The sequence below is a fragment of the Melopsittacus undulatus genome, chromosome Z (genome assembly GCF_012275295.1).
Source record: "Melopsittacus undulatus isolate bMelUnd1 chromosome Z, bMelUnd1.mat.Z, whole genome shotgun sequence".
In the NCBI taxonomy this organism is placed as follows: domain Eukaryota; kingdom Metazoa; phylum Chordata; class Aves; order Psittaciformes; family Psittaculidae; genus Melopsittacus; species Melopsittacus undulatus.
Genome location: NC_047557.1, coordinates 29,733,589 through 29,755,589, shown reverse-complemented (window position 1 = coordinate 29,755,589; position 22,001 = coordinate 29,733,589). Strand labels below are relative to the sequence as shown.

The following is a 22,001-nucleotide window of genomic DNA, read 5'->3' as shown; positions in this document are numbered from 1 at the left end:
AAATGGTTTTGACTGGTAGAGTGTTACTGACACAAACAATCAGTAGTAGTCAGTTTTTTCCTTAACTGAGGGGTTTTAGTGTTCAAATGTTGCTCAAAGAATGAAAGGGAAAAGATCATTGAGGATTAAACTGGTTTGCAGTTGTAATAAGTGTAGCAGCATAATCTGGAGTTGTAAATTGTAAACTTTAAGCAGTCATCGTGTCTGCACTGGGAGTGCAGTATAACAAATGAGAAACCTCATTAAGCCAGAATATGGAAATTTACTAAAACACCTGAGCCGTGCAGACAGCATAATCATCACATCTTCACACACCACTCCTTCAGGCTTCTTCATGCCAAGGAGCATTGCACTCCTCTTAGGAAGCATTCATGTGTCAAGAGACAGGTAAGAAAAGACAACATTCCGTGTTTGTAAAACTGGATATACTGAAACAGTCATGTCTCTGCATCATGTCATCACATATTTTGTTTCGAGATTATGCTACAGAGCACAAGAAACAAGTATTTTTTAGGAGTATTCAGGAGTAGCCAGGTACATTGCAAAGCAGCGTGGTAAAGATAGGAAAATATGACCCTCAAATAGCTCTGTCCCATCACTCGAAGGCAACACAGAAGCGGGAATAAGCACGCTCCAGCAGGGAGCAGCAAGTGGAGCGGCGCAGGAGCGGCGGTCTGTGTCAGGACCCCACTCTCACGGGTTCTCTCCTTGTCAAGACTTCACTGGAGGCTGCTGCTCACCGGCACGTCAGGCAGGCGTTCCTGCACTTCACCCTGCGGTACCTCGGCTCCAGCCAGAGCAGTGCTACAGCTACCAAGTGCCGAAAAGCAGTGTGTGGAACTAAGAGCAACTCTTGCACACCGCTGGTGCCTTGATCTTATGTCAGTGAGGCTCAGCCACCCTTCACCCTGGTGTGGTTGTGGTGCTCCCTACTGCTCCCCCACTGACACCATAGTTACTTGTGCCCTCTTTCCCTTGTGCTGTAGTGTTAATAAAGCTTTAACAAACTGCCGTGAAACACGAAGGCCCCTACATCTTTCTGTGTTGCCCGTAAACTGGGGCTACCCTGGGTCAGGCGCAAAGGTCAGGCCGCTGCTCCCCCGGGTGCCGGGCGCAGGACAGAGGGCTCCACCGCTACCGGGAGGGCACCGTCCACCGACAACCGCCGCCGAGGGCTCCCCGGGCCCGAAAGGCGAAAACCGACAACCGGGGCCCGCGCACGGAGTCCATTACACCCCAACCGCCGGCGGGAGGAGACGGTGACAGCGCCCCGCCCCCTATCCCTGCTCCCTTCCCACCGTGCCCAGCCGAGGAGGAGCCGGGGCTGGTTTTGATCCTCGTCGGCGTCCGTACCTTCTGTCTGCGCGGTGGAGCTCGCGCCTGCATCCGGGGCTGATGGAGCGCGGCGTGGCGGCGAACGTGTGGCGGCTCCGCGCGACCGGCGGCCACCGCGACCGCCGCCACTCGCCACCGCGGGAGGACTGCGACCGCGACATGGTCGGGAAGAAGCGTGGAGGGCCGCGGCGGCTGGCGCTGTCCGAGGCGCGGGGGGCATCGCTGGTGCTGCTGTACCTGCTGGCGCTGCGGGCTCTGGTGCACGTCTCGCACCGGCGGCTGCTGAGCCACCCGCCCGCCGCCGGGCCCCGAGACTTCAGTGCCCCCCGCGCCAGGTACGGCGGGCGGGGCGGGTGCGCCTGGCGGGTGGCGGAGAGCCGGGCGGCTTTCCCGTGCCACGCCGACCGCGGGGCAGAGTCCGCCCGGGTTACCCCGAAGGCGACAGGCGGCGACGGCGATTGCCGTTTGCTGTGGGCCGGCGGGAAGCTCGCTGCGGCTGCCGGACGCCGGACGCCGGCTGCGGGCGAGCGTACGGACCAGTCTGCAGCGACCGTACCGTGGTGTGGGGGCAGCGGGTGTGCGCTGTGGGCGTCCGGCGCGCCGGCCGAGCCGGTGCGGGCCTTTGCCATCAGTTGCCGGTCGTGTCCCTTGCTTAGTGCTTATGTCTTTCCCTGCTCTGACAAGAGGTTGGGCGCTTGTGTAAAGTAGGTAAAAATACTGCAGGGGTGCCAGCTGTCGTATTGGCTATCTCTTAAGGGTGCTATTTTAGGCCCGTCAAGCCATGCATCCTACATAGTTTCATTCTGGTACTGTTATAAAGTACTTGGTGTCTGTGAAAGCTTCTTTGCAGGTTTTTAGCTGGTGTAAGTCTTGTTAAGAGTGTGCTTATTCAGACACCCAGGGAAGAGCAGGTATGCATATGCAGAACCTTGCTAAAGATAAAATCTTTAGCTTCTCCATTCACCCTTTTATTTCTTTTGAGGTTGATATGTGCAAACCAGAAAACTGTTTTTTTTTGTTTAATATCATAATAGGCAGGGTGAGGAGCTCTCACTAAGGATCAGGACTATATGGCCATTGCCATAATGAGCTTCAGCATCCTGACTGCCATTACTAGTTGTTGTCTTTAGTCTCTTCCATATACTGTGAGTTTTGAAATAGAACTGTGTCCAAAAATGCTACGTTGTAGTTAAGTCACATACTAAATGTTGAATATGTTGATGCTGAATGTGTAATTTGTCTCTTACAGGGGATATCTTGACAACATAACAGCAATTGGGCCCAGACCAGCTGGAAGTCCAGAAAATGAAGTCGTTGCAGTTAACTACCTCTTAGAACAAATTAGGACAATAGAAAGAGAAAGTACAGGTGCTCACAAGATATCTGTAAATGTACAGAGGCCCACAGGCTCCTTCAGCATTGACTTTTTGGGAGGCTTTACTAGTTACTATGCAAACATAACCAATGTCGTAGTGAAGCTGGAACCCCGAAACGGAGCTGAGCATGCAGTGTTATCCAATTGTCACTTTGATTCTGTACCAAATACCCCAGGTAGGTCCACATGTTCATTCTGCATTTCTATATTACATGAGCCACAGAGCTTGGCTTGCTGTCTCTTTCTGTCAAGCAGCCTTATAAATTACATGCTAGAATACTGCATGTGTCAGTGTGCTTGATATCAGTGAGATTCAGCATTTAGGGTGAGAGCTTGGGTCTGTTAACATGAGGATTTCACTGTCACTTTATGGGAGGCAGCAAATTACAGATTTGCAGTCTAACTGTATTTAGACTTCTACCTTTCTTGTAATTCCCTGCTTATGCATGTAGTTCATGTACTGCTTTCACCTGTTGTTCAGGTCTTTCATATTTCCATAGTTCTGTACTGATTTAATTCTGGGTTTCCTTTCATGGGATGCTTTGTGCCACAGACTGTTCCCACCCTCACTAATCAGATTGTATTTACCCCTCCTTTTGCTGCTGTCGTACTTTATCTCTTTATCTCAAATTTTTAGTGTGATAACCTTAAGTTAAGCCTTTTTTATTTTTTATTTTATTTTTATTTTTTCATTCAAAGCTTCTGTCTCAAAAGACTGTAGTGATCAAAGATTAATGTTCTCTTGCCTTGGTAGTGTCTACATCTTGCCAGTACTTTCCCTGTTGCAAACTCTCTTATACTTGTCCCTCTGCATTTTATAAATCTAGTTATGTTATATAATGATTGAAACAAGACTGATACATGGTTTTAAGAGTACCGGGAAGGTGGGGACCTGAGCACCACACAAAAACACCTGTTATAACACTCAGCCACAGGTGTGTGCCTGTTATTGTTTAGTTCAGTCACCAACAGCACTGCTTGTACTGTAAGTTTCTTCATTTACATCTCACATGATGTATTATTTTAACAGGTAAACTGTTTGTTCTTTAGCACATGCAAGTAGTCTTTGTTACTGAGAAAACAGTTATTAGCTAAAGAAATAAACTCTTTGTGCCTTTTTTTCTGTCACCAATGGTATGCAGAACTTCTCTTTCTCCTCAGTCACATTTAGGCGAGATGAGTTTCCAAAGTAAGCTTAAGAACTGCATTGTTATTACATACACTCTAGGATTTATGAACAGCAGAGATGCTAATTACTGTATTTGTAGTCTAAATGTGGCTGCTGAGAATTAGAAAGAATATTGCACGAGCATAATACAGTGATTATTGAAACTGTCATTAAATTGATGCCCTATGTAAATTGTGTATCTGTTTCTGTGGGTTGTAACACACGATTATGTCTACATCAATTACTTTCTTTACAGTTACTCAGACAGTAAAATACTTCACCAACCTTGCACAGAGGTGCCAAAGCATATTAGTGTTTTTGTAGGATTATACAGAAACCCACGGAGGAGCTAGATATCAGCCTGTATGCTTGCCCCTAATCACAAAGCAGCCTCACCCTTCACCACAACAGTGAGAAACTGGTCTTTCATTTTCTTAGTGCACATAACATAAGCAAGAATGTTTTGTTTTCTGTTCTCCTGTTTTTCTATAAGCTATTTGCCTACAGTTTTTTTTTCACTAAAAAAAAGAGTTATTTAACCAGAATCAGCAGGACTCAGTGATCAATGTATTTGAAAATCAGATAGTAAAACATAACCTGATGCTTATGCATGTAAAATAGTAAAGATTTTGGGTTTATATATTTATTCTAAAGTACCTCCATACAGTAAGCTAAGGCTAAGATTTGTGTTTGTATCAGAAATATGACCTTTTCATGAAAGGGGCAGATATGTCTGAATTTTGCCAAGTTAAAGGCTTTGAAAAAGCTTATTTTTTTAGGAGTAAATCAAAGAGTTAGCAACTAATAAGTCTGCCCTAGTAGCATGCTGCAGCCTGCCCACACTGTCATTGACATCTCAGTGCGTGTTGGCATCATATGTGCACCTGAGCCTAAAGGAATGAAGTTAAATTTCTCTGCTCACAGATTTTGTGGATTAGAGTGGTATAGGGAAATGGTACTGCTTGCAGCAAAACAAGGGAAATAGGGAGACCCTGGGTAAAATGTGGATGCTTAATTAAGATTTAAAAAAAATATGGGATATGGGAAGTGTGAGGAAGTGAGAGGAAGTCTAGAATAGTCTTGCATGAGGAACTTAGAACTGAGCCCAGAGCAAAAGGTGTTTTCTGCAAAGAAAGAAGGATGGTGGAAAGTGTCTGATAGTGAAAATACTGTATTATGATGTATACTTGCATTATAAATGTTTTAAAGGAGTGAATTCAAAGCAAAGGTGTTCGCTTTATTTCACAATCTTGGCCTTACATTGCTCTGAGGTTTTGTCCACTTGGATGCTATAGTGGGATGCCTTGTGTGGGAATGTTTATTTTTTTTAAACTTGAGTATGCTGGAAGTGAAAACTCTGCCCTTGTTTATTCGTATTGTTCTTAGAAAAATAGCCAGTGATCACTTTGCTTACTTAGTGACCTGATTAGTCTGCTTTTCTTGAAGAGTTAATACAAGATCTGCTCAACTTCTAAACATCGTTTTGCTCTCTGCTGTTACTTTTAACTAGGATAAACATAGGTTACAAGCAGTATCAGAAAATATACTAAAGCTTGACATAACTGTACTTCAGATTAAGTCACTTTGAAAGCATAAAGCTTTTTTATACTCTTTGTTGCAATTCTGTGTGTTTGTTGTAAGCCATATTATTCTGTTGATTATTTTAAGGTGCCAGTGATGATGCAGTTAGCTGCGCAGTGATGCTTGAAATACTTAATACGCTTTCAAAATCATCAGAGCCCCTACAACATGCTGTCATATTCTTATTCAATGGTGCAGAAGAAAATATTTTGCAGGTGAGAATATGCTGGAATTATAAAATGTATATGAAAGCTGTGTATTAAGACTCTCACAAAGGAAAGAGTAACTGCAGGTATGGCTTGTATTTAATCTGTTGAAATATTAGTTAAATGCCAGTCTTAACATTCTGAGGAAAATGCATTTGATTTCAAAGGGAAAAATGTATTGAGATTAATAATATTAACCACATTAGCCTAACTAGAAGACTTGGATTTTCTGCATCTGTGTTGTAAGTGACCTGTCTGCCTTCTCCAGTCTTAAGTTATGATAGTACATGATAGAAAACAGCACTTCAGCTGGCCTGAAAGATATTTGACCTATATTTTTTAATTTTGTTTCCCCACCAAGGCTAGTCATGGCTTCATTACACAACATGAGTGGGCCAAGTCAATTAGAGCTTTTATTAACCTGGAGGCAGCAGGTGTAGGAGGAAGAGAACTTGTTTTTCAAACAGGTATGAGCTTGCATTGTGTTCACTTTCTACACTGGGATAATTTGATAATAAACGATACAGAGTAGAAGGAGTATTAAAAGTGACTCGTAAGCAAAAGATGGGAGAACCTCTGTGCCTTTTTCCCAACCCTGTGTAGCAAATAAGTTGCTCTCCATCTTTAGATGTGTGTAGGCTAAAGCACTGCCACAGAAGTTGCCTAATAGGCGGAAAGCCTATGTAGAACTGAATTACAGAAATTGTATTTCCCTTTCACATCTAGGTAATAAGGAGACAAAGAGATTTGGATATCTTATATATCTCGCGTACACATGCTTTCATATGCTTTATTTAATTTTCACACCAGTTCTTTAAAGTCTTTGCGGGGAGGTGTTGGCATTAGAGCTCCATCTGCTGCCCAGGATACAGCAGTACTTCTTGTGTCTTGCAGGCTACATTTAAGTTCTGCTCCACCCTAGTTGGACTGGTGACTCTTCTACTGCTGGGGCTGCTTAACTGTTTACTTGCAGGAATGCTTTAGTGCAGAGTCTTTTCTCTAAACAGTTTGAGGTGTGATGCATAAATGATAAACTGGAAACTCTGCTAAAGATTGTGACTTCGTCATACTGGGTCTTTTTTGAGAAATGGCCGATCTACTCTGCCACTGCACAGACAAGTCATCAGTGTTGGGTTGTTTGGGGTTTTTCCCCTCCAGTATAACTATTTCTTTCAAATTTGAGTAATTTAGCCAACACAAATTCACTTAGTATATCACCTGTGGGGAAACAGCATTTTGAAATTAGTGAGTTCTTTTGCATTACATACCTCTTACCATAAAGATACATATCTTAACTGAAGATTGAAAAGTATCTGTTGTGAACTTTCTGCTCATCTTTTGTAAGGACCTGAGAATCCTTGGTTGGTGCAAGCATATGTAGTTGCAGCCAAACATCCCTTTGCCTCTGTGGTAGCACAGGAAGTATTTCAGAGTGGTATTATCCCAGCAGATACAGACTTTCGTATCTACAGGGACTTTGGCAACATTCCAGGTATGTTACCAGAAGACACGTCAATGTGCATTGTGCAATCATTCATTTTAAGTTTATAACAAGGAGGCTGTTCTACAGTTCACATGTGAAGGTCCACAAATTTGAGTTGTCTTTCAGTTTGGGAGCAAATTTTCCGGCTTATTTTCTAGGGAAAGAGCCTTTAGATTTATTTTGTTGTGCAGGTTGTTAAGAATCTTTTTTGGAGATTGTTGTTTTCCAGAAAGTTTCCTGAAAATTCAGGAATTAACAGTATGCTGTCAAATACTCTGTTTGTAAACATTTTGATAATGAAGCTAATAACCTGTTTGTGGGAATTAAATGTTTGTACATAACGGGTAAACAAAAACCACCTTTTTTTAAAGATACGAACTTAGCAATGAGTGCATTTTCGTAACTTCTGTTTGGTCATAATCAAGCACAGGACAGCAGTTTTTTAGCTTTGCTAATCTGTTTATAGTTTGTTATCAGTTCTGTAGAGAATTATCAGTGGAAGAAAATGTGGCGAACATAGTGCAAACACAATTAAAGGGAATGTAAACTTCTGTAAATCCTTGCTGTCTGGCACAGGTTGTTGATGTCAGTTGTCAGTGGTATCTCTGAAATGATTCCTAGAACAAAACTTGTTGGCATATTCTGTTCCAAAGAATATGCATGAACTGTTGGTGTGAACTGTTCCAAAGTATGCTTTTAACCTGAAAGTAAAGTAGCTGATTTTGTACAATGAGTTTTTTTTCATTCAGAATCGTATCTGCATCATAAATGGTAAATGAATTCTTACTGACATCTGGGTTTTTTTAAACAAATACAAAGTAAGTAATTGAGTTAAAAAACTAGTTTATTCTTCTTTGTCCACTGATAGAATTGACGTCTGATTTATTAAACCTCTGCAAAGTTGTGAGGATTCAGATTGCAGACAGCAACTTTTTGCATATGCAGCTGAGAGGATATGTGTTTGGAATACACTGAATATATAATTAATCTTGCAGAAAAAGTATTTTGGTAATTTAAGAATTTTCAGACTGGCTGTTTGAAAATCTGCTTACAAATGGGAAATAAAAATAACACACGTGGTATTTGAGAAGGTGTTTCTATAGCTCCACAGTGCTGCTTTTTATTACTTTTCATCTTGTATCCCTGTTGATGTTTTACTAGTAAATGTTTAGAATGTTTAGAATCACCTTGTTCCTCTTCCCTGAAGCTCAGATGATTCATAATGTTTGTGTTTCTCAGTAAAGATCAGTTTAATTTGCATGACATCAATAAACAGTCATTAGAAAACACATACTTTAAAATGCCTTTGAAGTGTACTTTTTTAAATACACATAATCCCAATTAATCTTCTTTCTGCAGACTCTTTTGTTTAATATTGTCAACTATTTGTTAGGATAGTGAGTGGGCTGCAAAGTAGCACAACATTTTGTGTAGAGTTTATCTGAAGCTTTCACATGTTTGTTTTGAGGTTTTAGGTTACATAATTTCAAATATGCTTTTTCTGTCTCTGTAGGAATAGATTTGGCTTTTATTGAAAATGGCTACATTTATCATACAGAATATGACACATCAGACAGAATTTTAACAGATTCCATTCAGAGAGCAGGTTGGTATTTCAAGAATTTTGTCATTTACTAAACTTGCTGCCCTTTCATTTTACTGTAAGACTACCAGTGCAAGAAATTCATAGTTTTAATTACACATCTAGCACATGCTAGACATGCTCTAAAGAACAATGAATTAACTGAATATGTGTCTTTATAAAATACAAAGGATATATGTTAGCTCAATTTAGGAAGAAAAGCTTTTTCAGCACCCAGTAATGTTTTTTGAGAGTAACTGTGGAATCTAATTAAGGTTAATATCTAGTTATTGATACCTGCTTGTTCAGTGGTCTGTGTTCCTTTTCTCTCACTAAGTACCCTTATTGATTAATGTTCATAATAGGAAATTTATGGTTAAGTTGGGGGCATAGAGACTTGATCTTCCAGCAGGGATTTTTCTTTTAGAATGGATCTCAGTCAAATGTAGCACATGGACTGTTGATAAACAGAACTTATTTTCTAATAGGTCATGCTCATAGCAGGCTATTTGACATACTGCAGTAAAGAAAATTACAGCAAGACCTCTAGTTTCTCAGGAAAACTAATGTAATTTTAAGTGCCTCTGGTATTTCGAACATTTCCCTCTTTGAGCTTCCAAAGATGTCAGCTTAAATCTCCAGCATGAGTAAGAGTTTTAAACACTTTCTTGAAGTGCAAGTTGCAGGACAGAAAGTAACTTTTTAAAATTTCCTTTGAAAGATGATTTAACTGGTCATGGTGGTTACGTATAATATCTCTTGCTTAATGTATCACAGCTGGGAAGAAAAAAAACTTTTCAGCTAATAAGCACTTTTCAGGTCAAGTAGAAGCAAAAAGAAAGTTAAGGAACACTACTGTTCTCATTTAAATACATGTGGTTTTGCTGTATTGCAGGAAAAAAAATGTTGTTTGGTACCTCATTTGCTACAGAGGAAACTTCCTTGTCTCCTATCTTACAGTCATCTAGGGAAATCAGGGCAGGTAACTGTCATTGAAACGTGGAGGGCTTACTAATGACAGGGAGGAGGAAGATTAGGAAATTATGAGCTCCTCTGTGGGTTCCCCATGAAGTCCAGTGCTTAATATCACATGTCAAGAAAACCAACCATATCCTGGGATGCATCAAAAAGAGCATGACCAGCAGGTTGAAAGAGGTGATCCTGCCCCTCTACTCTGTTTGTGTGAGACCCCACTTGGAGTATTGTGTACAGTTCTGATGTCCTCAACATAAGAAGGACATGGAGCTTTTGGAGCAAGTCCAGAGAAGAGCCACGAGGGTGATCAGGGGACTGGAGCACTTCCTGTATGAAGACAGGCTGAAAAAGTTGGGGCTGTTCAGCCTGGAGAAGAGAAGGCTGCGTGGAGACCTCATAGCAGCCTTCCAGTATCTGCAGGAGGCCTATAAGGATGCTGGAGAGGGAATCTTCATTAGGGACTATAGTGATAGGACAAGGGGTAATGGGTTAAAATTTAAAGAGGGGAAGTTTAGATTGGATATAAGGAAGAAGTTCTTTACTGTGACGGTCGTGAGGCACTGGAATGGGTTGCCCAGGGAGGTTGTGAATGCTCCATCCCTGGCAGTGTTCAAGGCCAGGCTGGACAGAGCCTTGGGTGACATGGCTTAGTGTGAGGTGTCTCTGCCCATGGCAGGGGGTTTGGAGCTAGATGATCTTATGGTCCTTTCCAACCCTAACTATTCTATGATTATATAACTTAAGGGCTGAAAGCTTCACTACACCATTCATTGCAACAGTGTTCAAATACATGGAACTTACCAAATATATTTATTTCTGTGACAGCTGTATAGGTCAACTCATGAAAATACTATGCTATGGCTACCACTGAATATCTATTTCACAATAACCAGTTGTATACTCATGTCTTTGAGGATATGTCGGTACAGTTCCGGGGTGTGTGCTGATTCGTCACCCCAATATAGTTATGCTGTGTATATGCTTTTTTAATAGGTGACAATATTCTAGCTGTCCTGAAATACCTAGCAACATCAGAAAAGTTGGCTAAATCCTTTGAGTATCGACATGGAAATGTTGTGTTCTTTGATGTACTTGGTTTATTTGTCCTGGCTTATCCGGCTCGTGTTGGCACTATCATGAACTATATTACAGCAGTTATTGCTTTTTTTTATCTAAGCAAGAAAGTAATACAGCCCAAAACCAGAGGTAAGTGTAGCTCTTGGCGGGTAAAATATAAAAATCAATCACATTACTCTTTAATGAATAACAATTAGTTGATTAAGAAGTGTTCAGGTGAACTTCAGAAATAAATTTCAGGTGTGCAGCATGCCATAGGAGTTGCTTTGTGTTTACATTTCTCAGTTGTGAATAATTACGAGTCTATGATGTCCTATCATGTACAAATCTTCATGTCTCTTACCCTTTCATGAAGATTAAAATAGAATCCTATGAAAGATCTGAAAATGAAAAAAAAAATTTATTACCTACAGGAATTCTGTTAGCACAGGTATGGCTTCAAAATCATGTTTCTTCAGGAGCAAATAAGAAAACAACTATTGGGGGAAAAGATAACAAAGCTTAATAAAGGGTGTATAACAACTGAAATCTTCTAGCTAGTCCTTTTCAGTCATGTGTAGAAACATATGTGCTAAAGAAAAAAAATCTTAACCACCAGCATCTCCCCATAAAATCCAGTAAACATTTTTGGAGTAAGAAAAAGTTACAACAAAAGCAACTCAGATTTAATTTTTTTTTTGAGACTTTATAACTGGTAGAGTGGATCAGCTGATTCCCCAGAGAAATTTTTACATTTGGGAACATGGTAATCCACTTAATACACTGCTAGTCTGGGAATAAATTTTGCAGTGAGGAAGACTTCAAAAAGACTTGCAAAGAAATAGGCTAAATGATTTAGACTGTTGTTGAGAAATCTTCAGAGTGGCCTCCTCATGCAGGTTTATTTTTGTCATTAAAACAATTATACTGTGGAGTAACTACAGTCTTGATGATAGTCTGCAGTAGAATACATAACTGTTGAAACTCGTTTTCTTCTTCATAGCTGTACATAACCTGAAGAAATTCTTCACTGCATTTGGCTTAACATTGATAAGTTGGATCTGCACACTGGTGACAGTCATTATAGTGGCAGTGTTTGTCTCTGTCATTGGACGGTCTCTTTCTTGGTACACCTACTTTTATGTTTCTGTGTTTCTGTATGGCACTTCAGCTGCGGCTAATCTCATTCTTGTGCATACACTAGCCAAGAAGTTCTTCTACAAGGTAGGCTTGACTTTGTTGCTGATGTTGAAAGGTAATGTAGTGTGTAATCTGTGAAAGACTTAATCTTCGAGTTGATTAAAAAAGATGCAAAAGGTTTTCTGTATCGGGCAGAGATATGTAAAATGTTGCTGTAGTAACTGCTTCACCTAAGCATAGGGATTGTTCTACTGAATCACAGAGTTAAGAGCTTCATGATTTAAGACTTTCTCTTTGTTAATGATGTTTAGGAGCTGCTTCAGGAAAGAAGGCAAAAACCTAGTATAATCCATTATAAAGCACTGTTTCTTATCTGCACCATCACTTCCTGCCATCATTTCAGTGGTAAGAGAGCATAGGAACAGCTGGAGAACTTATTTTTTTGATACCTTTCAGTGTTCTAGTTTGTGACCAGCAGGTCAAGGGAGGTGATTCTGCCTTGTAAGACCCCACTTGGAGTACTGCATCCAGCTCTGGGGCCCCAGCACAAGAGAGTACCTGACAGATTGTAGTCTTCCAGAGCAGAAGTCAGCTACTTGATCATGTTAGGTTTAGGTTTTAGGCACAGTAATATTTAGTCATTCTGCTAGCTATTACTTGTCTTCTTGACCACGTGTATAAGCTTTGGGCAAGGAAGTTGAGGAAAGCTGTCAGTCAAATACAGCTTAATGGAAGTATTTGAAGAAGTTTTAGGAACTTACTGAAATTTGATTGTATTGTTGCTTCTGGGTGGATCAGTCATGTCTTTATCTGGAAGTAGGGTTTTTTAATTGTTTGGGGAGTGTTAACTTGTGTATGTAGGTTTACAAGCATGTATGTGGTGTCCTTTTGAAGAAAAGCTCAGCCATTTATGAAATAGATGGAATGTTACTATTTTCTAGTCTTTTGGAAGAGCTGATGGGAGGGTATATTTTTGCTAACTGTTCAGTTGCTACAGGCTCTGGATCTTGCCTGCTAATTGTCTCATCAGCAGATCATCCAGCTTGATATCATGAGTCTCTAAATTTCCTGCATGCCGTAGCTTGCAGTACACTGTACACGTGCTGCCTCTTTAACTTACATTGTGCTTAAGAGTTGCAGAGAAAATTTTCAAAGCTAATCTCTTACTTGGCTATCACAAGCAATGCCTGGGTGTTTTCTGTCAGAGGCTCAAGAACTTGTGAATTAATAAGCTTTTTGTTTTGAAATAGGTTTGGCTGTACTCATGTTCCCCACACCCCTGACCCTGAAACTGAACAAGGTGCTTTCTCATAGCTTGTCCATGCAAGCAGTTCTCATTGCTGCTACCAGAATTCATAATAAAGAATCTCACACTGCAAACACTGCAGCATTTCCAATGAAACTTAAAAAACGAACAAAACAAAAAGAAAAAAACCCAGAAACAACACCACAAAACCAAACCAGATTTCTGACAGCGAAAATTCCTTCTGTTTTGAAAATGTATGTGGTATGATGTGATCCATGCACATCTTTTCTTTGAAACAAATATTTCAGAAGCAGATTTCTGAAGTGGTAGCTGTGGCATGACATATAAAGGCACCACATACATATTTGTGCACTAAATAACAGTCCTTGTCTAAGAAGCATATGAACAGCTGCTGTTGAAAATCAGGTTTAGAATCTCATGAGATATGGATACTTTTTTCACAAATAAGTGCTACGTAACTTTTCTATATGCTTCACAAATACTAGTGTTTTTTATTAAAAGGCCCTATTTCTTGTGTACCTGAGACATCAGCTTTCCATCTTTTGGTATTTTCAATTGTATGTTCCTTCCTGTCCCTACCTAGCCCATGCTCTTTTTCAAGGTGCACTAGAATAGATTAAAAAAAAACACCCCATGCTGTCATGGATAACTCTGTGTGGTCAGAGAATGCTGAGATGAGGCTTGTCCAAATTACTTTATCCAAGGAAAAGAGTTACATTGTTTTGGGGGGGTTGTGTGTGGAGCTGTTCAGCCTGGAGAAGAGAAGGCTCTGAGGCGACCTTAGAGCAGCTTCCAGTACCTAAAGGAGCCTACAAGAAATCTGGAGAGGGACTTACAAGGGCATGTTGTGACAGGGGAAGGGGGAATGGCTTTAAACTGAGAGTGGAGATGAAAGTCTTCATGGTGAGGGTGGCAAGACACTGTCACAGGTTGCCCCATCCCTGACAGTGTTCAAGGCCAAATTGGACAGGGCTTGGAGCAACATGGTCTAGTGGAAGGTGTCCATGCCCATTAGCAGGGGGTTGGAACTGGATGATCTTTAAGGTTGCTTCTAACCAAAAGCGTTCGGTGATTCTATGATATACAAGATACAAGGATATTTGTATGTGTTCTCACGAGAGGTTATACATGGAATATGCTTAGTAATAAGTGTTTGGTTTTTTTTTGTTACAGAATATGAATGAGCAGTACCTGGGAGATCTTTTTTTTGACGCCTCTCTGATGATTTGGTCTATAGCATTGGCTGTGATTACTCAGATTGGCCTTTGTTCTGCGTTCATTTGTACCTTATGGGTAGCATTTCCTTTACTTACAAAGCTGGTGATCCATAAAGAACTCAGCCAAAAAGGTATGAATTTTGAGGGGAGGAGCTTCTATTACAAAATCTCTGTCCCTATGGCACTATTTAAGGAAAAGAAATCCTGAATTTGAATTTGAAGAGTAAAAGTAAGCATGTGACATTTTTGGAACAAGAAGCGTTCTTGAACTAAAGATAGTTCTTTCTGAAAAATACACTGAAAAACATCCTCTGTCTCAGTCTAAACAGAACAATTATGTGTGGGGTTATTAATAAGTGATCACATACTTTGAGGGACAGTAAAGATTGTTAGAAAATATTGTAATATTCAAATACTGGTTGGGACAGAACACCTGTTTATTTGGTTTGGTTTCTTTTTATATAATAATAGTTTCGTGGTGTTTCTGAAAGAGTTACATTGGCACTGACTATGCCAAATGAGATCCTTTTCCCATATCCGTGTCAGGGAGGATGACCAGTGTTGTGTACTGGGCCTTGCAGCAGTGTATGGATGGGTATTAGTAAAGCTGTGTGTTTATGTCCTTTTAAGCTTTGGTGGGTTATTTGTCTTATTTTTTTCTTTTTCCTGTATCGTGTAGGTGCCACAATGAAGTTTGTCACAATGTACATGCTTGGAATGTTTGTTCCCTATGTGTACATGATGTATCTAAGTTGGACAGTGTTTGAAATGTTTACACCTATCATGGGACGAAGTGGTTCAGAAATTCTACCAGATGTAGTGCTGGCAGGATTTATTGTGGTCATGACTACGATTCTGTCATCCTATTTTGTAAGTAGAACTTGTAAATACTGTTTGAAACTTTTACATTTTATTTAGAGTTAGCATTTAAAGTTAATGATAATTTGACAATATCTTAAATGTTACAGGAAACTTAAAGTATGTCAAAGATTCCATGATTTGTGTTTGTCAAAGAAAAGTCATGAGGCAGGAGTTACAAAAATGTATCTTCCCTATGACGATGTAGTAAATATTGTTTTAAAATATGCAATTTAATGCATATTTAAGGCACTCATTTTATGTGAAGTTATTATGTGGCTGAACAATACATTCACTACACTTAAAAAAAAATCTCAGCTTTTTTTTCTTTTATGCTGTGCTTGCCACATAAGTTCTATGGTTTTGGTGGCAGATGTTGTGAAAATCAGAAACTTTTGAAAGCTCATGGAAGTACTCAGTTTATTCCTTTTGGTTGTCAATACTAAGGTTACAAAGAAGTCTCTTGTGTCAGGTAGTACTTGCAGTAATATCTTGTCAATGCTATTTCAGTTCCGTAACTGGATTTTAGAGTTGCACAAATAGTGTCTTCTTTCTTAAGTCTTGCAGTTTTATAACTGGGCTGTCTTTTTATTCTCTAGATTAACTTCATTTACCTTGTCAAAAGCACAAAAACGACGCTAGTAACTTTAACTGCTGTGTTTGTAGTCACTCTGATTCTCGTTTGTAGTGGAATCTTCTTTCCTTACAGTTCTGATGCAGCTAATCCAAGGCCTAAGCGTGTCTTTCTCCAGGTAAGAAAAGCCTTACATACCATATTGCCTCTGCTGGTTGTGAATGTTTCCATTGTTCAATCTCTGTGTTTAGTTTATTTGTGTCAGAAGAGCAGGGCCTTTAAAAGGGGGTTTTAAGTGGGAGACTTGAATAAGCAATGATAATTTTAAAAGCAAACTTTATCAAGGTGAGCAAATACCTACAGGCACAGTCATCTTCTGAATGTTAGTTGTTTATGGTATGTTTCTTTCATCTGAGTAATTCTCTCAACATAATCATAAATACTCAGATACATGTTCTGTGCATACTGAAAATGCAGTAGACTTCGAGGATTGACACAGAAGAGAGTTCAGAATCACTTTTGACTCTTGAGAACTGCACATGTGCTATCATCTTTCTGGTTTTGTTTTTGGGTTTGTTTTTTTGTTTTTTTTCTTCTAGCACATGAGCAGAAGATTTCATGATCTAGATGGAAATGTGGTTAAGAGTGACTCCGGTATATGGATTAATGGATTTGATTATAATGGCATGTCTCACATAACTCCCCATGTACCTGAAATCAATGACACCATTAGAACTCCATGTGAGGAGCAGGCACCTTTCTGTGGCTTTCCTTGGATTCTGCCAGTGCATTTCATGTTCCGGTTGGTGTGAACACTGCATCACTTGAACACTTACTGCCAAAGCACATTGGTCATTTATGCAGTCTCACTCATGTAAGGGAAGAAAAAGTAAGGCTAATCTTGGTATAAAGTAAATAATCATTCCACTTCGGGAGACAAACTTCTGTCTAGGTGCAGTGTCTTCTGCCAGAATCTCTTGCAAGATTGTTAGTGTGCTGCACGAGCAGTAGAAGTTGATGTGTGGAAGATCAGTGTCAGCACCAATGGAAAGAAAGGTGAAAGGGGAGCTTCTAAAAGGCAGTTCAGAGTAGGCGTGTGTATATCTCTTTACTTCTTCCTCCCCTTACCTCAGCTGCCCACAAAGGAAGTCTTGAATAGCTGATCTCCACAGGAAAGCTAGGTGCTGTGACTATTTCTCATAGCCCAAGAACCTTGTGAACAAAACATAGCAGTTCGAAGAGGCAAATACTCTTTATTTTTGTTCTGTAAATTAAGGCATACAGAAGTAATGAACAAACACACTGATGACTACTTTCCTATTAATGTGCCTGCCACAAGCAGCTAATTTTACCTGGCTTCTGCTAGGATCAGTAGCTTTTGAATATCTCATTTAGTAACAACACAGTCAGCTATATTACACAAAAACTTAACACTTTTCTTTTAAACACAGGAAAAACTGGTACCTTCCTGCTCCAGAAATTATTCTGAGAAGCCCAATTCACTTCAAAGTTCTGTCCAGGGAGCTGATGCCCCAGAACTCCATAAAGTTAACCTTTGAAGCATCTGGTAAGAGACTGAAGTTTCTGGTCTATGATTTTATTTTTCATGACTGTAACAAATCTGGTTTTGAATCCAAGACTGCAGGTTCTAGTACCATTCCCAAGCTTTGTAAGATTAGCATGAATTAATGCAGTTTCATAACACACTAGAAACTCTGGGTGTTGTGTTGCAGTTGTTAGAGGGGGCACTGATAACCTTGTCTATTTTGAGTAAGCCCTTGATCTTTCTACAGCAAGTCCTTTCTTAGTTGTTTATAGCTCTGTCCCTCTCCTGTGTGAATATCTCATTTATCTCACTGCTTATAAATAATTTAAGCTTCTTTTGTAGAGAAGACAATTTTATCATGTTTTGGGAGACACTAGGAGTAATACACAGGCAACATGCTACTATGTAGGAAAATAGATGGTTATTCTGCATCTACCTGTTGATACATGTAGATACCTACCCCTGTCTCTGCAGGTCCCAGTCACATGTCTCTCTATGTTCGGCCACACGAGGGCTCAACTCTCTCAACCTGGTCTTTGGGGAACGGTGTGCCAGTTCCTAGCTTAGGAGGAGACTACTTTGTGTTTTACTCCCATGGGCTGCAGGCGACACCATGGCACTTTTGGGTGGAGCTGACGGTGAGTATGCTGCTGTTGGGAACCGAGGAGACTCTGCTCTGCCCTGGTGTCACCATTGCTTCATTCTTAGGTGAAAAATGTCATAATAACTGTCTTAAGCTGTGTTTGATAGATCCTAATTCTGTAGCTTTCCTCATTTACTTTGTCCCTGAATTTTACGTATCAGCTCACATGTACCTTTTTGATGCTTAGTCCACTACCTTGCCAAACAGCCAAAGGGAAAATATGTTCACGTCTCCATGGTCTTAGGTCATAAGTTTGGATTTTTCTGATCTCAACCTCAAGGTTCTTTATCTCTTACTGTTATTTCAGAATTATTTTTCTTATTGTGAATAGTTTCCTTTTCATGTATTTTGTTTGCTTGGTTTTGGGAAATTACAGGGAATGTTTGGTGGGAAACTCACCTGTCTTGAAGCTGAAGAGTTTTAAAAGCTTTGTTTTGTAAAGTTTAACATTATTTTCAGTTGGAAGCAAGGCTTCCAGCATTGCTGTTACAGTGACACTTACGATAGTCCTCCCATCTCCCCCAGCCCTCCAGTGAAGACCTCTTCAAAGTGCTGTGTGGTTCTTAGTATAACAGATCCTATTCCTTGAGTAAATATGACAGGAGTCTTTGAAAATTCAGAAAGTCCTTGGTCTTTTGTGGAACAGGCAGTCTAAATGCTTAACCAAATAATACCCTGAGGGTACTTGATAAAGGCAGACAGGAATCTGCAGTGTGACAAGCTATGCAAGATTGATAGCAGCAAAGCTGGGCAGAGAAGGCTTTTCATCCTAAGGATTCACAATAGAAGTATGGGAATATAGACTGTGTTGGAGTCCATGTCTTGATTTGGCAGCAAAACTGATAGCTACAAATATTGAAGGTAGATGTGAGAGATACATAACATGTCAGAGGCAATATTACTTAAATATCTAATTGCAAGTCCAATTCAAATTGAACTCATTCTGTAATCAGACTGGTATGTTTGAAGATGAGTGCTTTAACATAAAGGACAAAGAACCGCATGATAAAGTCTGTTGCATAGAAACAAAGCCTGTAGAAAAGTACATCTGTATTGATCCTGTGTTTAAAAGCCATAAATAATCATACAGACTATGTTGTTCTTTTCTTACTTTCAGGCCCCAGAAAAACATTCTGATGGAATAGTCTCCCTTGCCATAGCAGCACATTACTTTTTTGGGGAAGATCAAAAGTCCCCTCAACTCCATGCCTTACTGGAGAGGTTTCCAAACTGGACATTTCCTTCTGGTTGGTCCTGCACTTACGACCTGTTTGTCTTTTAATGTTGACAGTAACACAGCGCTAATAGGGTAATCTCTCTGATGCAGAATTCTGTTGCAGCAAACACTTTCTAAGAAGATGGCAGAGACTTTCACAAGAATTTCAAGTGCTTTGGCGGCAAATGGTGTTTCTTTGGCAATTTGACTATTTAAAGACTACTGCTGTCTTGGGGATATAGTGACACTTTGTGTCAATGTGAATACAGCTCACCTTGGTTCTTCCACTGAAATGGCAGTTTGTCTAGTTGTTTTCTTACAATGAAAACTGCAATTGAGGAGGTAATGTTAGCACAATATGAGGGTGGCAATTGTAATGAAAGAGCCTCATGGAATTATTTTGATATTATGTAAAATATGCCATACTTCACGCACATGTGGGGACTGTTACCTGCCAGTCCTATCCGTCCCATTAAATCAAGATCTTCAGCTAAAAGATGTTTGTCCACATAGGGTGGCAGCAGAGGTGGCAAAGTCCTAAACATTACTTTTGTCACTGGATGAAGTCACTGAAAGCTATGATGCTCGTGCAGATTGCATTTCCAGTCCCTGGCAAATACACAATGCAGGAGAATCGGTGTTATGATGAAATGTAGTAGTTATTTATCTAGATTATCTTTTCAAGTAAGATAATTTTTAACCTTTCTGTTAAAAAACATAGTCCCTATCCTTTTGCCTGTCTCTTCAGTGTTAGAACTTGAGTAAGTTTGACTTAACTATCATCTTAAAGTTTTGTTCCTGTTGGGACTTTCAGTATCAGCATAAAAGCATGGGACTTGCTCTCTTTATGTAAGAGTGCTAAGTCCCTGTGCCTCTACGTGGATGTCTTATAGTTAATTTACTCTAAATTTCAAGTTACCTTCTAACTTATTACAATTGGCTAATTTTTGGAATCATCTCCTCTGAAGAGACTTTTATTTGGTAAAGTAACAGACAGTACTGCACTTTGCTAATACATGTAACTGTTTCTTAAAATAAGGCTTGCTTTCCATAAGGAAAAATACCTAGAAGAGTCATCTTTAAAAAGATGTTTAGTATCTTTGGTTTGCTCTTGCATTATTTCCACAGGTGGGTTTTATAAATGACTGATATAGAGTCTCTGCTTTGTTTTTGTTTTTTTTTTTTATTATTTTTACTCCCAGGTCTTAGTTAATGTTAGTTCCTGGAATTCAAAGAACTCTGTGTACCTGAAGAAACCTCTTCATGCTTTTTTCCAAACTACATGAGACATCAATACTGCGCTAAAAATTACTCAGATCAGTATTTTGTTAATCTCATGAGTATTTCCAAATCGCATGCAAAACAGATTTTGTGCATGCATCATCATTTTGAGTAAAAGCATGATAATTTTGGGAAGCTTGCAGGGCATGTGAAAGAAAATTGTGACACTAGTTTGTGTGAGGTTTGGTGGACAGCAGTTCCCTGATCAGGTGTTTTCTTTCAAACTGTTCTGTAGTTGTGTATGATGGTGACAAGAACCAGTTTCTTTGTTGCAAGGTACATTCACAAAGACTGTCAACTGCCTCATGGACTAGGGTAAGAGGTTTGATTACTGTAGTCATAATGAACTGGTCTCTGTATCTGAAAACCAGTGGGTCTTCCCACATTAACATGAGTGTTAATCGTCACTCGATTGTATCCAGTTTGTAACTACAATCCCTGTATTACACTTTGTTGCTGAAAACCAAGAGTTTTAGTTCATTACTCTTGGGTCTTGAATCTCAACAAATGTTTTGTACTGTACTCTAGCTGATGCACAGCTAGTTAACTAAAGTTGCACTGGTAATTACTGCCTTCCTCAGTTGTGAGTTTGGTGTTTTGAAACTGATTTAATGGGAAATGTGCTGTGTGAAGGAATCATACTGCAAGCCAAAAATATAAAATGCCACGACAGCCTGTTAGCAATTTCTGAAACTTCAGTGAAGCAATAACTTTTGTTAACTCAGGATTTAACCCTTATTAAATAATTTAATGATGAGTTTATTCAACATTTCTGTCTCTGTAAATAAAAATGAAACTTATTGAATGATAGTTGATTTTCAGTGGGACTATATTTGATGCAATTTTATTCATTCCACTAATGTTTGATTTAAGCTTTGGGTAGAAATATTGTTAAATGATGCTCGCGTTAGACAGCTAAGAGCGCTGTATGGAAATATGCATGACTGAAGAATGTAAAAATTATCCAAGAAAGGTCAGAGGACCTTAACTGAGCATCCTGGCTGATTGCCTGGAGAGGAAGGTAGTTCTCGAAACTAGGTGTAGTATGGAACAGTTGCTGGTAGCAAAGCTAAGTATTCTTTGCAGAACTGGTACTTGGAGCAAATTTATTGTTTATCAAAGGCAGGAAAACAGGATGGAAGATTTTTCTGTTTCAGTGTCCATCTGCCTCCCTATTCAGTACGCGATTAGTCTTCTCGTGCTGTGATTCGTATGTGTCGCACTCTGTGAAGCATAAAAACAACAGGCAGCTGGTAGATATAAGGATAGAAGGGTATGGGAGTAAAGAACATCTTTATTGTTACTGGGACCAGTAAGCAGCTAGTTGATTGGAATTCCCTTACATTCATCCAACTGTCCACATGCACAGCCTTTTCTAAATTCCTCTACTCTTCCCTAATGCGAGTTCTTCCCTGATGTTTGATGGGTTTGAGAATCTGTTATGTTCTGTATTAACATACAGAGCAGTCTATTACGTATCTGTAGGTAAAAGGGCTTC

At 39.8% G+C, this 22,001-nt stretch overlaps 1 protein-coding gene across 1 annotated transcript; it reads left to right on the top strand.

The window, feature by feature from the left end:
* Positions 1 to 1,395: 1,395 nt before the first annotated feature.
* On the top strand, positions 1,396 to 21,313 carry ERMP1 (endoplasmic reticulum metallopeptidase 1). Its single transcript, XM_034072673.1, has 15 exons — positions 1,396 to 1,670; positions 2,585 to 2,886; positions 5,547 to 5,674; positions 6,027 to 6,132; positions 7,011 to 7,157; positions 8,662 to 8,754; positions 10,699 to 10,911; positions 11,765 to 11,985; positions 14,342 to 14,516; positions 15,065 to 15,255; positions 15,843 to 15,995; positions 16,417 to 16,619; positions 17,269 to 17,384; positions 17,838 to 18,001; positions 19,124 to 21,313. Exons 1-15 carry the CDS (start codon positions 1,396 to 1,398, stop codon positions 19,286 to 19,288), a joined length of 2,652 nt encoding a protein of 883 aa, XP_033928564.1. The 3' UTR covers positions 19,289 to 21,313.
* Positions 21,314 to 22,001: the final 688 nt, after the last annotated feature.